Here is a 15,806-nt window from a genome sequence, read left to right on the forward strand (position 1 = left end):
TGTCAGTGGAGTGGGAGAGATAGAGCCAGAGCTCTGGGCCATTAAACTAGTTATCGTAGACCTGCCAAATATAAAATAAACTGGGTCAAAAGTAAGAACTGAAATTTGTGAGCTGGCTTAGCTGCGGCGCAATGTGATTATAGTCATCATTCATAAGGAAAGCTGTTATTTTCTTTTAGTGGAAACTACTAAAATACAATGAACATTCCTAAAGCATTGCTGCTTTCGAACATCAGTTCTGCTGCAGGTTTGAGGGCAGAACATCACAGTTGACCAAATTATCCAAATCTGTCATTTGCTAGCTTTTTATACCAGCCACATTCTGCAATGCCAATTTAGCTTCCACTCAACAAAAACTCAAAGGCTTGTTAAATTAGATGGAGATGCCGAAATGGCTTCCAGGGCTCTCAAGGACATTCTAATGGGTGTGTCTGGAGTCTGTATGTAGTTACAGTGAGTCAGCAGCCAAGGAAAGAAGAGTAGTTTGTGGCAGGGATGCTTTCCTGTCCCACTGTCTTTACCTGGATGAGATCTCTGCTACATACCGTATATGCTGACTGAAGCAGGATTGTGGAGTCTAAAAGGATGTGTTGGTTTTTAAGCCAAACTGAGAAATGCAATCAGAGCCTGGGCTAACTGCATGCTGTTTTGGCTTTCATCTCCAGGCAACAAAATACACATTTGGAGATCAGATCTGTTAAACAAAATGTGTTTTGCATTACACTGAAAATAAAATTGCATAGAAAATGAGGGAGCAGAGGAGAAAACTTGTAATGCAGTTAGTTATTGACAGAAATGACAATATACTCACTCTAGAGAGCAAAAGAGTTCAGATATACAATAGACAGATACAAAAGCTGTGTATAAAGAAATACAGCCAACATCAAAGTTTGACCAACAGACAACAAAAACGCCATAATTATTTTAAAAAGTACAAAGGTAAGGTTAAGACTGCTACCCTATATTTTTGCCAAAACCAACAATATGTTGGTCCGTTTCTCCAACTTCCACACCTTGCCTGCGTTTCTTAGTCACAAACCCATCGGTTCCTACTGAAGCTTTTTTTTTTTTAAATGCGCCATGAATATATTCTATCATTTAAAAAAAAGGCTTCAGTAGCTTCAGCAAACGTTACTCAAAAAGGAGTAAATTCCACATTCTTTGGGGACGACTTGTAACTGCAGTTTTGGGGCACTAATGAGTGTTTGCGGCAGCAGGACAGTGTGGGATTGAGTGAAAATAAATTACATTGGCCAAGTTCATTATATTGACAAAACATGTCACCCAGTGCAACGGCGTGGCTATTTGTGTTTTTGGACACAAATAGCTCTGGCACAGAGAAATAACCGGCATCAGACTTTAGCTTAGAGCTGGGCAATATATCGATATTATATCGATATCGTGATATGAGACTAGATATCGTCTTAGATTTTGGATATCGTAATATGGCATAAGTGTTGTCTCTCCTGGTTTTAAAGGCTGCATTACAGTAAAGTTATGTCATTTTCGGGGCGGCCTCTAGCTCACCCAGTAAGAGCGTTCGCCCCATGTTGGCTGAGTCCTGCAGCGGCGCAGGTTCGAATCCGACCTGCTGCCCTTTGCTGCGTGTCACCCCCCCATCTCTCTCCCCCTTTCATGTATATCCACTGTCGCTATAATAAAAGGGAAAAAGCCCCCAAAAAAAATAATCTTAAAAAAAAAAAAAGTTATGCCATTTTCTGAACTTACCAGACTGTTGTAACTGTTCTATTATTTGCCTTTACCCACTTAGTCATTATATCCACATTACTGATTATTTATCAAAAATGTCATTGTGTGAATATTTTGTGAAGGACCAATAGGCAATACTACAATATCGCTGCGGTATCGATATTGAGGTATTTGGTCAAAAATATCGTGATATTTGATTTTCTCCATATCGCCCAGCCCTACTTTAGCTACACAAACAATACTTAATGGGATCAATTTATTGTTGGTTTTGGTCTTTTCATTGGATTTGCTGAGGTTTAGAAAAATTTTGACTTTATCCTTTAAATTTACAATATAATGTAACCTAAAGTTCATTAAAGAAATATCTACAGAGTTAACAAGGTAGACAAAGATTAAATAACATTCTATATGAATGATAAGTAACAAGTTGGTGCTGACCTTCGGCATCTGAGGGCCTGGGGGAGGGGTCAATGCTTGACTCTTCCTCTTTTTGCGCCTTGCAGGTGCCAGCATCCAACTGCTGCAGCATGGTGGGGCACAGCTCCCATAAGCCCTGCCCATCCAGTCGGGACTGCTCGCTGATGCTGTAAATTGCTAGCGTGTCTGCAGGCAAGCACTGGAAATGAAAACATACATGAGTCAGGCCAAAAGAAGTTACCATTTCACTTCACAATTGAATTAGCCAGGATAAATTCTGTGACAGGTCAGACTGCTTTACATTTTAACCAGACACAAGGCAGGCTCATATCTGTGTGCAATTTAGCTTTAAAAAATGTGATCAGATTTAGCAAATTAAATCCAAAAATATTTAGAAATTGATTAATCGTTTAGTTCATTTCTCAAGCAAAAACACCAAACATTGTCTGGTTCCAGCTTCTCAAGTGTGATATTTTGCTGCCTATATCATTTATGTATATTTTAAGTTATATATTTCATGGTTTTGGACTGTTGGTTGAACAAAACAAGACGTGAACATGCACCTTGGGCCTTTAGTAAAGTTACCATTTTCTGAGGTTTTATTCATCAATTAATCAAAACACATTCATATCATTCAATAGTGAAAAAAGTAGTAGTTACTGTCCTAAACCAACTACAAGATAAATATATAGTATGTTGTCTGCTTCAGGTGCTTACATACAGTGATTAAGATCTGTATGATTAAGGCACTGCAGATGAAAAGTAGTTATTTTTACTAATTCTGGCATATTTACATGGTGTTTTTATACAACAATGTTCATAAATATGCATGGTCCCTATCAAATAAACCAATAAAATAAAAATAAAAAATAATTTTCAACAAAATGTATTATTTTACTTAGATTGACTCCTTTTATATTATTTCTAATTGTAGGGTGTCTGCCATAAGATTGCTTGAGATTTAAACAAAACTACAAAAAATGTACGAACAATGTAGAACTGGACAAATACAGATGGAGGGGATGCCTAACAGCCATTAAAAGGCAGATAGGAGACATACAGTGATGTCAACTTCTGAAATCTATCTCCAGCTCTCAAACCTCAAAAGTCAAGTTGAACTGTATATATTTCATTCCTATATTGGGACACAGGAGCCAGTTAGCATTTCATCTCCTGAGGAAAAAAGGCGAAGCTGAGTTAAAGACAAGTGGTGTTTTCCACAACAGCAGGAAATGTATTCAATATTCTATTCAATGATGGTACAGTATAAACTGTTCTCAGCATAACCAACAAATCATTTATTGTAGCGTGTCGTGAATGTTGGAATGCAACATGCAAGTGACGAGTAGCTGCCAGTTATAGGTGTTTAGCACCATGCAGGTGACACATGGCTGAACAGGTTACGAAAGAGAGGCCAGTGCACTAAATGGGGAGAGCAGTGACAGTTATTGGCCTTTCTCTAAGTCTGACACCTATTCTAAAACAGGCGCTGGCTGTTTTTCATAATCATACAGCAACCCACAATTGTGCATTCCAACAACAAAAATAAACAAAAATCACTCGTTCCATCTCATTTCTCAGTAGAGGTTATAACTTTGTCACCAATACTCAGGGTAAATCTATTCAAAAGCAGATCAGCAAGTGAGTCAATCATCCACGCCTCTAAGCATGGGAAATATGCTAAATATTTCAGCTATCTGACACTGGTGGCTCCCGCTTTTTTCAGGCGGGACTAAAGCTGGATTTACCCCTCTACTACCTCTACTTCAGGGTGTTGCAGGGGCTCTAAGGCTCTGCCGGAAGTTTTGACACAGCTAATGTGCACCTTCTCAAAAACAACACATCAGGTCTCTTCTGGTGATATCCTGTTGTGGCAAAATCTTTGCTGCAGCAGTAAAAAAAAAAAACTGGATGTAACTTCAGTTGTTTGAGTACGAGAACTGGAAGTAGAGGAAGAGGGAGTGAGACGGCGCCTGGACACAGACGAGAGATGTGACGAGTTTATCGTGGTTTATAAAAATACAAACATTTCATACACCAGGCGTATAGAACGCAGCCGACACTCGTGTTTGTCACCAGAGAAGAACTGTAGAGTAACATGGGGCTTTATGATCAAAGACAATTTTTCTCTCTCCCCGGGGAAGTAGAGTACACATAAACATTATTGAATGAATACTCTGCCAGACCTCTAAAATTTAGAGCAAGCTCTAGTTCTACCAGATCTATTTTATAATCAAGAGCTATACTCAAATATCACACATCCCTGTCTCCCTCTGCTTCTAGCTTCCAGGTCCTGCCTAATTGTTCGGCCACACCTTCCTGCCCTTACTGCGACTGTTGGGGAGCAGGATTCGTGTGAAAGAGCACATGGCGCACATGCTTGTTTTCTTCGGTTTGGTTATGGTTGGTTTATCTATTGTTTATACATCATGTAACACTTGTTAGCACATACGGTTTTCATTGATCCAACACTCACAGCTCACTGACAACTGATCACACACACCCACAACTTGCATTATTTGAATTATCATTAAGAAATTATTTTTGACATACCTGGTACTGTATGAACCTCCCTTGTTTGTTTAGGCCTTAAGGAGCCCGTCGTTACACTGACCACTCCCTTTTCCAGTGTGAACAAGCTTTACATCAACGCTCTTTTATCACAGGCTATAACAAGTCAATGAAAGAGGGTACCTACACTTTGGGTATATTGACCTTAAACACGTCTACAGAGAGCTCCTACCCAGACCTGATTAGACTGAATATAATTTATGGCATTTTTCCATTACATGGTACCTGCTCGACTCGCCTCGACTCGACTTGACTCGACAGACTGTGCGTCCGTTTTCCATTGCAGATTTTAGTACCGCCTCAGCGTGGCTGGTCGTATGCCGGCTCGACGCACACACCAGCGCACAAGTATAAACATCAGGCCACTTGAGTTTGTTTTACAGTTCTGTGGAGGCTCCACACAGAGCTTTCGCCGTAGCCTGTGTAGCCTATGTAGCCTATGTAAAAGTGGCCTGATGTTTATACTTGTGCGCTGGTGTGTGCGTTGAGCCGGCCATGTGTGTGTGTAGTTAGGCTACGGCGAAAGCTCTGCCGGAGTCTCCGCAGAACTGTAAAACAAGCGGCGCCGCAGTAAACTGCCGTGACCTAACGCGACACACACACACAGAACGTCGAAGGTGTGTGTTGCCAGAAGACACATTTAGTTTCAAATGAAAAAGTAGCAGGTTTGTTCAGGACACCCCCGTCTGTCGCTTTCATGTCACCTTTTCGGCTCGCCTCAGCTCGCTTGGAACCTCGACTGAGGAGGTACTAAAAAAAGTACCTGTTAGCAGTTCTGTTCTTCTTTTTTTAACTATTTTCTGGGTGGGTTTTGATAGTGAAGTGGATGACAGGAAAGAGAGAGATGGTGTTGTGATTCGTGGTCAAAGACTTAAACCCTTATTCATCAGGGCACCCTTCTCCTCATGTTTCCTAATTAACACTTGAAGGCAAAACATAACATTATAAAAAGGTAATCCCAAAATGTGGTTGCTTTACCTGCATTGGTTCAATTTGCACCTGTCCAGCCACAGTGGAGCACCCTATCAACTCAAAGTGCTAACACAAGATAAGGGAACGCTTTTGTTCTCACCTTGGAGCGGTTAGATTTGGGAGGTGGAATTGTTGTAGGTTTCTCGGCCACATTGCTGCTGTCGCTGTCCCCTTCACCCTGACTCTGGCTGAGGAGGGCCAGCAGAGAGCGCAGCTGGGGCACTGTGATGGTGCTGTTGTCTCCATAGCGGGACAGCAGGTCCTGGAGCACCTGGGCAGGGGACTGTTTCTGAGCTTCCCCCTGACATGCTACTCGGCCCAAGGGACAAAGAAGCACAGTCAGGGCCAGAACAAGCATAAGCTGGGACTGGAGAAGGGTGATGGTCATAGTGGCACGGCCATGAGAGGACCAGAAAAGCATGGCTTCTTCACTGGCTGGCGTATTCTGATCTGTGGGGGGTGGGGGGGCGAGATGAGAATAAGAAAAGAAATGCTTTAACTTTTAAAACTACGACAAAAGAAACACTGTTTTCTAAACTACGCACTTGGCAATAGAAGCACTGAATGTAAACATACATAAGCTTGTTCACAAAAACCCATTTGAACCCATCGCTACACATACAGCTACATAATAACATTGCATAAATAAAATACTAAAATGATGACTTAAATGAAGAAATATCTGATCAACTAATCAAAAAAGAGAATTTAAAGAAGCATTTGGTGCCAAGTTTTAGGCACTCAACAGTTTTGAATACTAGGCAAAATAACTGTAGGCCAGTACTCAAAAAAGAGCATTGATACCTAAGCCTCATTGACATTGTTTAGTAGGTAAGGAGCTAATCCTAACAGTAAACCTAACACCCAAAGTAGACCCAAAAGCCCACCTAGAGCACAAACCACAAAGAGGGAGGAGGAAACCAGTGGGATAAACACAGCTATCAATTACATACAGTTACAGACAATTATAGCACACATTCACCAGACAACGCACACACTATCAGTGACAGTGACACCAGTGTAATAAACCAGCAAATGAATACAGAAACTCTCTTAAAACGCAAACCAGACATGCAGGATTCAGAAATTGATATGTTTTATCATGTCACTTAAAACTTGCCCAGTTTTATACACAATAATTACAAATATATATATACATACATTTTACATCAGCCAATGTGGGTGGGAATAATAGTTTGCAAGCTTGCCTGACACAAACTTTTATGTACACACACCACACACAGGGCAAACTGTAATGTTCCCATGCCCCGCTCCAACACACAGAGCACAGATTCATTTCAGTGCACCCTGCAGGTCCACATGCAAAACTGGGTGGAATAAACAGACCCATTCATTTTTGAGTGAAGAGACGCTTACCTTTTCCTACAGAGGCTCTAATTGTAGATGGTGCATAAAGCGCCTGAGTCAGTCAGTCTGCCCTGAAGCTCCGAGCGTGCTGAGTAATGCCCACAGGTTACCTGGGAGCAGAGATGGAGTCGGGGGATAGCGAGCGGAGAGGAGGAAATGCCTCAGGCGAGCAGCGAGCTCCTCAGGAGTGCAGTGAACTGTGGAGGAGAGAAAGAGACAGATAAAGAGAAGGTTACGACTGACCGGTGAGAAAGAAAGCAATAGGAAAGGATGAAAGAAAAGAGGCAGTGAAGAAGAAATACATCTGAAATGGCAGCTGCCAGCTTAAATGTTCTATATTGGCTCTAACCATCGACTTTCCTCCTTTAAATTCCAATCTTACGCTAAGGCCTCAAGTCCAGCACCGAGCCAAACCCTCGCAATGAGCATTCCTTGTTGATTCAAATGTGACTATTTCGGACATCTGACGGGGAAATACTGCAGCTGCAAACATCCAATTCAGCTGAAGCTGTAGAGAAACACTACATGCTGCCAGCCAATATGACCAAGTTTCTATCACTGAGGACTAAGAAACTCAAGAAATCTTGCTTATAAATGCCAGGAGTCAAAATAAGTGAGACAGCTTTACATATACTGCCGAGATGCCCTTGAGCAAAGCACAACAATCCAACTGCTCAGTGGTCAACAATATACGTGTGTACGTTTTGGGCAGCTGTGTGGAAATGTGAGAACAGCTGAACAAAAAGTTGACTTTCCACAGATAAAATACAACTTTCAAAAGGTCAGTCTGACTGCTTTCTTACTTCACCAACGTTTTCCTCTCCGAGCTGAAGAGGTAAAGAGAAGACTCTCCTCTTCCATATGTCACCCCCTCCCCAATGAATTGTACCCTCTCTCCAACATTTTCCTCCTCTACTTTATCTAATGAGACCTTATTCTGAAGTAGGGGGGGAAACAGGGTATGGGAAACAAGAAAATAATTCTCTTAAGTCTCTTCAGCTCCAATTTTTCGTTACTCTCCGAAATCACTTGTCTCTTACACAATCCTTGTAAAAAGTTGCAGGAGCGCTGAACTTTGCCCTCCTTACTGCAGGCTGCAATTGTTAGTGAAGCACAGGTTGAAACCAGGAGTGGATAAAAGCGCTGATATGCTTATTGACAGTATGTGGATTGACAACAATTTTTCAATAATTAATTTGTTGTAGATTGACTATCTTCGGGTATTTTAACAAACTAGTAATCTGAAGAAAATAAAGAAAATGTGATGGACATTTTTCACTACTGTTGGACTTTTCATATTTTAATCTTCTGTTACATTACACAATTCTATAGTATATTGGGATAGCTATATATTCATTGTACAATAGTACATTTTCCTCTGAAGTTACTTGCGAAAGCCATTATTTCCATAAAATAATGTGTTTTTGGCTAATCCACAACCTTAAATGTGTCCTGAAAATGCTATTACCAAAATGCAGTTATTCCCACTGATTTGCAGCACGCCAGCAAAGGTTTAACACAACCAGAGATATTAAAAAGGGACCGCTAAATTAAATTGAGGAAGCTGATAACGCTGGCCATAATTAGGACTACTGGAAGCGCTATGGTGGTTTTCAGCAATTTCTTATGCTACTGCCTTGGCCAAAGTCTTCATATTTGACCTGGTCAAATAAAGGTTTAACAAAAAGAGAACATAAATCTGTATTACCTAGAGATATCATATCACCTAACCCTACTTGAAGCATTCCCTTGTAGTGTACAGTAGCTGCTATAACATACACTGGTCACATCCAACAATAAGCCCTCTCTCCCTCCAACACACATCTGGAAGTAAAGTGATATCGCTCTCCCTTTCCACATTTATTTTTCATTAAGAGAGAGAGGAGAGGTAAGGTGTGTGATGAAATGTTTAGGAGTGACTAAAGGCAACAGTATGCGGCAGGCATGCCCTGGATAAACATTTGGGTATTATGTTGCAATCTAACATCTGGCTAGACAAACCGGTTAAAGGCAGAGTTCACGTCATTTAAGTGCCAACAAATAGGCACTATTATTACATTGTGCACACATCACATTTAAATAACGGCTGTTAACAACCAAGCCTAAGGCAAAAAAAGGACCCTTAAATAAACAGCATCAGCTGTCTCTTTATAGCAAGATAACCAGGGAGGAAGAGGAGCTGGTAAACTGCTGCCTGTCACCTTGCTTTTTCGGCTGTGATGATAACCCAGGATGCAGTACGGACACTTAATATACACATGCACTCATGCTTCTAGGCCACGCTCGAAGCCCTTATTTTGCTTTGGAGAGCATAGATCCAAACAGCAAAGCTACAATAAAGACCGAAGGAGCAAAATCCTTGTTCACTGGCAGACCTTTGCTTTGGTCTCAGTGTGGCTACGGTCCAATTAAATACAGAAACTGCTTTTAAATGTCAGCATGTCAGGTCAGACTGATGTCCCGGCACACATGCGTTTAGAGTCCAAGACCTATTTGTAGCTGTGGAGATAAAGAGTGGTGGGAAAAGGCAAACTGCAGCAGGGATGTTAGTCCTTCACCACGACGGTGAAGGCCTCTGCCATGGTGTTAAATATGAGTTCTACAAGAGAGCCAGCAGCATAGGAGAAAAGAGGGAGGAGCAGGACAGGGAAATGTCTAGCCACAGTCTGCTAGACTCCGATCCCAAAGGCATGCAACTGATTCTACTCTGATCAGCCTTTAAAGTCTTATCTGTTCTTAGAAAGTCACACGTTTGCCCTGATTTGTAATTTATACTTCCCTCACATGACTTTGTTAAATGAGTACATGTGGTGATTAGGGTTGATCAGGCAACCAAACTTAGTGCTAACAGCAATAATGTCACATCTCACACCCACAGAGTTCTTTGGACCTGTGTAAACACAGCTCAGTGAGAAATTTCCCTCGCCATTATCAACTTCACCACCTGACTGAGCAAAAATAAAGTCTAACAGGAGCTCAGGCAGGAGATGCTGCCAATTCAAACAGTTAATATCCACCAACCAGCCTGTGAATGACACATGAAAAGAACGATATCCGAACGCAAAATGGTACACGAGGGAACACTTACCCATTCTGCAAGGACTTATGTAACCAAGCAAACCGTCATCACTCAAAACCCACACACCTTTTGAATAAATGATTGAATAATTATGGTGCTAAATAATCGTGAGCTGAACACCTTCTAACGTGTTTTCATTAGAGCTGCTTATGAGTTCACCAGTTATATCATAAGGAACAACAAACTTAATCCAAGGCAAAGGCAAAGTTATGACTGATAAAGTGCTGACGGAAACTTGCCACACTTTTCTGACACTCTGCACTATTGGATCTTGACTTAACTTTTCAACAATCACGGGACTCTCAGTCGTATACATTTCATTTATCAATCAACTGTGCACTAGTTTGGTAGTAGATGCAGTATTTTGTGGACAGTTCTACAGTACATCTCAACTTAGGCTACTTTTGGTCAGGATCTTGATTTAACTCCCCTGCCATGAAATAACCTAGATGTTTTTGAATCAATTCAGTGGCAACTTCAACTTTATGAAAAACACTACACACACCGCTGTTTGTCACATCACGCACTGTATCAATATTTTTGTGATCTAAGATTTTAAAAGCATGCTAAACCTTGTTAAAAATACCTTTAGCACTGTAATCGACACATAGCAGCCTGTATGTTTGCATTCACTAAAGCTGAAAGTGGACTGAGTCCACTCCAACTGTTGTGCTTGTATTCAAATGTATCTGTTGGCTCAGAATCAGACACCAGCAGAATAATTCTCCATAGTGCTCTCAGATCTTCTGGTGTCAGTTTAAAAAAATAAAAAAAAGACTCCTGCTAATTGTAAAGCATAAAGCATACAGTACCTTTTATGAATGGAGACACACAAACAGCAGCTACCCCTTGCTAGTTCCTTCTTAATTCAAAGCAGACTGTTACTGGAAGCAGACTCTGGTGTGTCCTCTCACATCTGCATAGTCGACTGTCTCCTCCCTGGGTCACTTTATATACTGTGAAGGGCAGGTTAAGCTGTGCATCGACTCATCAACCTTTATCTAAGGCCCATAATTATTGTTTCACGCAGTCCTCAGGCTGATATCATCAACCAAGACTGTCATTAGATGAGAGAAAGATGGCTATGGGAATGATGGTGGTTCACTGAACGCATTGTCCATGTGCTCCACTCATCCTGAGTGTACATCAAAGCATCATTCACCATAAAATTAAAGGGTATGGACATGACTTGGCCTGGCTCAATCCCTCACTTTTACCCAGAGGCCAGCTTAGAGGTCAGAGATCGGGAAGCAGAAAGCCACAGAGCACATACTGTATACTTCAGTCCTGCACCTGAGCACAATGTTGAAGTGCTGGTGTTTTTGTTTGTTTACACCTTTCCTTAACTACATTTCAAGAAGAAATGTTGTACATTTTACTTTCTACATTTATTTAACAGCTGCAGTTCTAGTTACGTAGCAGAATATTATCTTACAAGCAAAATATATGATAAGCTCTGAATGCATAATGATAAGCTCTGGAAATATATTAACATGCCAACAGGTATTATTTGGAGGAGATAGAACACTTACTGAATCACCTCTTAAAATTAATGCGTAACTTATTTAAGACCCTAAAACACTGGGCATGTTTACTTTTGGCTGCATTAACAACATTTTGAGTGCCAAATATCTACTTTTGATTATGTTTTCTTTTCCATTACAGTATTGCTCAGGGTTCACACACATTTCCAATTAATTTTAAAGAATTTTCACCAATTCCATGAAAATCTCTACAAATTCTGTATATACATATACAAATAAGAGTTATATGTAGTGTCAAAATTGACCACCACAGTTACCATAAGTATATTAAGTATTCCTTGCATTATTACAGACGTTAATGATAGGAAAGTTTGATCGCTGTTATGTCTGCTCTTATATTTATGAATGGTTTAAATCTAACCAAACTGTTTTCAAAACTTTTCCCAAACTGAAGAAAAAAAACAATGAACATTCTAGGGTTATTATGATCATATGAATCATGATTGCTAGCTTTTCACCACTGGAGAGATCACAGGAAGGCTATCAGATGAACTTAAAGGGATTTTTCCCTTATGCTGACTGTAGAAACAGACAGCTGTGGACTGTAACGTAGGTAAGTAGGCTACATTTACTCACTTTATTTAAGTACAAATTTGAGGTACTTGTACTTTAGTTGAGTATTTCCATTTTTTGCAACGTTATAATTCAGCTTCGCTACATCTCAGACGCAAATGTTGTACTTTTTACTCCACCACATTTGTCTGACAGCTTTAGTTACTTTTCAGATTACAATTTTTCATACCCTTTCATAGCTTGTCCTTTTGCTAGCCCTACAGAGATAACCTCCGCCTCTCTGTCTACAGATGAGCTAGTTACTCGGTTTAATACCACTGTCACAGATGTTCTTGATATTGTTGCCCCTTTTAAACTGAAGCGACCCAAAGTCAAAGCCCACCAGTGAGACTCGTGCCCTTAGACAAAAGTGTAGAAAAGCAGAGGAAATGGAAAAAAGATAAACTGCAAGTGTCCTATGAGACACTGAGAGATCACCAGGTATCCATAGCAACGCCTTGTCAAAGCATCGAAAGCAAAGCATTTTTCTGATACCATAGCTAAAATTGCACATAGCCCTAACATTTTGTTTGGTACAATAAATACTGCACTAAATCATGCTATTGCACTCCCTGATGCTACGTTTGAAATCACAGAACAATTTTTGAGCTTTTCTATCAACAAGGTTGACACTATCAGATCTTGTATTTCACCTACTGATCATGACCTTTCTAAATCAATCCTATGCCCTGGTTCTCTGAATTGTTTTGTGCCTGTGGCCCTGTCAGCATTGATGGATATTGTATCACACATGAAACCTACCTGTATTCATCTTCAGATATTGTCCCCTCTCGTCTTTCGAAAGAGGAATTTGATACTATTGGTCCCAGCCTCTTGCCTCTGGCACAGTCCCATCTAGCTTTACTACATTTGTCTGACAGCTTTAGTTACTTTTCAGATTACAATTTGTCATACCCTTCCTGTCCTGTGAAAAACCATGCATCTCCAAATGTGCTGATTTGGAATGTTTGTGATAAACTGAAGGATGAAGTGTTCCTTCATGTGTTGAGAAAATTCTCCTCCTTCTTAAGCTCAATCAACTATTTAAAAACCCTCTTGAATTAGATTGGCTGTTTTTCTGAGCTGATAAAAGCTTGACTTTTTAGAGATATGTGGTTCCATCTGTTTGAACTCCTTCCATTTTTGAGACTTTATAAGGCCTCCACGCCTGCACCTCCAGACTGCGAAATAGCTTTTTTCCCTAGAGCTATAACTGCAGTGAATGAATCAGTCTACTAAGTGCACCCCATAATCTGTCAGCAGTGCACAACTGACTTTATTACAACACAGTTACAGTTGCTGTAACTAAACATTAACATCAGCGTACACGGTTTAACTTCCGTGTACATGGACGTATCTAAGCTATTTGTACTATTTTAATACTGTCAGACACTGTTTATAATGTTATAATTGTATTGCTATTTTTACGTATGTTTTTTTTACCTGATTTATTTTTACAGCATTGACACAGCAGTTGCATGCTTAATCTCACTATACTTGTACAATGACAATAAAGATATTCTATTCTCACAGGACAGCTATGCTACAAACATATGATGATTTTATAGAATATTGCATTGCTGTAGATTCAACTACCCAACAGTATAAAGTAGTTTAAATTTGCACAAGCTTAATTCCTCCATGGGTTTCATCCTCTCTTGACGCAGACGTTTCTCTGTCTCTGTGGGACAGTTTAGGTTCAATACAACACCTCTGTCTTGTGGTTTCCCACAGGGTTCAGTTTTCAAGTACAATACTGTTCACCCTATAAATGCTGCCTCTTGGACAGATCATTTAGCCGTTATAGTGGTATCTTTTATCTTCATGCTGATGATATTCAGTTATTTTGCTCTTTTAAAACCCCATGATTATAGCTGCCTCAGCTGTCTCTGCCATTATGTATCTGCTGCTGCGGTGATTTTAATCTCGTCAGCCCTGTGCTATGTATTGTTGCTATCTGTCGTTTTTAAACCCAACTTACTTAAACATCTACAGCGGTAAAATACAATATGCACATTAAGTTAATGCAGCAGTAATATGAATCAAAAATATCATAGTAAAACAGTGACAGGGAACATTTAACATTACTTTTCATGTTTACATTTTGCTGATACACACTTTTATTTAAGTAAGGTTTTGAATGCAGGACTTAGCTAACGTTACTTGTAACGTTAGTGGAGTAATACTTCTTCCTATATATTGCCTGGACACCCACATTTATATACACTCTTTCTCTCGCTTTTGATTATTAGGGAAACTAACGATGGAAAAGATTACACGGAGAAGTCAATGAGTCGCAACATTTACTCCTAACTTAATCTAACGTTAGCTAACGTTACATTAGGTTAGCTTCAAGTCTTGATTCAACTAGCTACACTCTGCCGGTATTAGTAACGTTAAACTAACCACGTACGAGAAAACTCCAATATGTAGCTAAATAACCGTGTTTACGGTCAATAATGAGCCGGTTTCAGTAAGCTAGCTAAGGTAGAGTCAGGTAATATTAGCCGTGACAATTTGCTTAACGTTACCCGGTGATGCTGTTGGGGGCAGAAAATCAGGCTTGACGTCAATTCCTCTTTACAACAGCGTCCCTTTGACTCGGACACACCGCGGATGACACACGCACACACACGAGTAGCTAGATAAAATGTCAGCAGCAGGATATCTCCGGCAAGTTCACAGGCGGACGCGACTGTTTTCGTCCTGCCATTCAAACACATCCAAGACATAGCAGCAGCAGCAGCAGCTCGTGGAGGATGTGGTGGGGTCATTCAGTAGTGACGTCGGCAGTTGCCTTCTGGGTTTTCAAAATGGTCGTGTCCCCCTCATGCGGCCGACAGCAGGTACTGCAAGACCAAGACCATAAATGTGAAGATAAAAGCAGTGTGTCAGAGAAGCATACACAAGGTCTCTTTTATAGTATTGCCATATGCATGCAGTTCTTGATAAAAAATAATATCCAAAGTTTGGTTTGGACCCCTCATTTCTTCCTGAAATTTTCCTGGAATTGTATTTTGAATTGAATTACACTGGTTTTACCAGTGTAATCTTTTCGTCTCACATAATCCTCATAATATGGTACATTTAACGTATAATATTTCTCATCATGTATTATTAAGATCTCAACACTGAATATTGTGCACACACATAATTTAACTATAAAGGATACATCGTAGTGACTTGGAGCAAATAATGGGCTCGTCCGGGATTTGAACCCGGGACCTCTCGCACCCAAAGCGAGAATCATACCCCTAGACCAACGAGCCATAAAAATACTGGGTCAGTCACAATTTAAAAGTACGGTGCTTGTTCAAACATGGCTTTAAAGTCTCTAAAACCCTGATTGTTTTAATTGGTTATGCTTATTATATTTTTTGACCATTGTGCGTTATTATGGATCCAACTGCAGTTCAAGGCAAGACCCGTCCTTCAATATCATTCGCGCGCTAGGATTGGCCAGGCGTCCATGCAGTGACCAAAAGGCGCCACCTTGTCGCTTGGCGAGACTATCTTCCATAACGCCTCGTTTCAGCTCTGCGACGAAGGAGTATATGTCCGTGACTAGAAATGTACCAACAAAGCAATTAGAA

The 15,806-nt window shown here is 40.4% G+C and overlaps 1 protein-coding gene, 1 long non-coding RNA gene and 1 other non-coding gene across 4 annotated transcripts in view; 1 reads left to right on the forward strand and 2 right to left on the reverse strand.

Annotated features, from left to right (window-relative positions):
- slc39a14 (solute carrier family 39 member 14) overlaps positions 1-15,031 on the reverse strand; it is a 39,215-nt gene extending 24,184 nt beyond the window's left edge. For both annotated transcript variants that reach the window (XM_031305618.2, XM_031305619.2), the window contains exons 1-4: positions 14,745-15,031; positions 7,048-7,235; positions 5,771-6,120; positions 2,149-2,326 (exon numbers count right to left, since the gene is read on the reverse strand). In XM_031305618.2, coding sequence (XP_031161478.1) covers positions 2,149-2,326; positions 5,771-6,091 — 499 coding nt within the window. In that variant the 5' untranslated portion in view covers positions 6,092-6,120; positions 7,048-7,235; positions 14,745-15,031. The remainder of the gene's footprint in view (positions 1-2,148; positions 2,327-5,770; positions 6,121-7,047; positions 7,236-14,744) is intronic.
- On the forward strand, positions 12,242-13,267 carry LOC118494238. The gene is made up of 2 exons (XR_004896343.1): positions 12,242-12,374; positions 13,095-13,267. It is a non-coding gene; the product is annotated as an uncharacterized LOC118494238 (long non-coding RNA).
- Positions 15,032-15,410: 379 nt separating the features above from the next.
- On the reverse strand, positions 15,411-15,482 carry trnap-ugg. Its single transcript has one exon. It is a non-coding gene; the product is annotated as a tRNA-Pro (tRNA).
- Between the last annotated feature and the right edge of the window lie 324 nt (positions 15,483-15,806).

This window comes from Sander lucioperca, chromosome 2 (assembly GCF_008315115.2).
Source record: "Sander lucioperca isolate FBNREF2018 chromosome 2, SLUC_FBN_1.2, whole genome shotgun sequence".
Lineage (NCBI taxonomy): Eukaryota > Metazoa > Chordata > Actinopteri > Perciformes > Percidae > Sander > Sander lucioperca.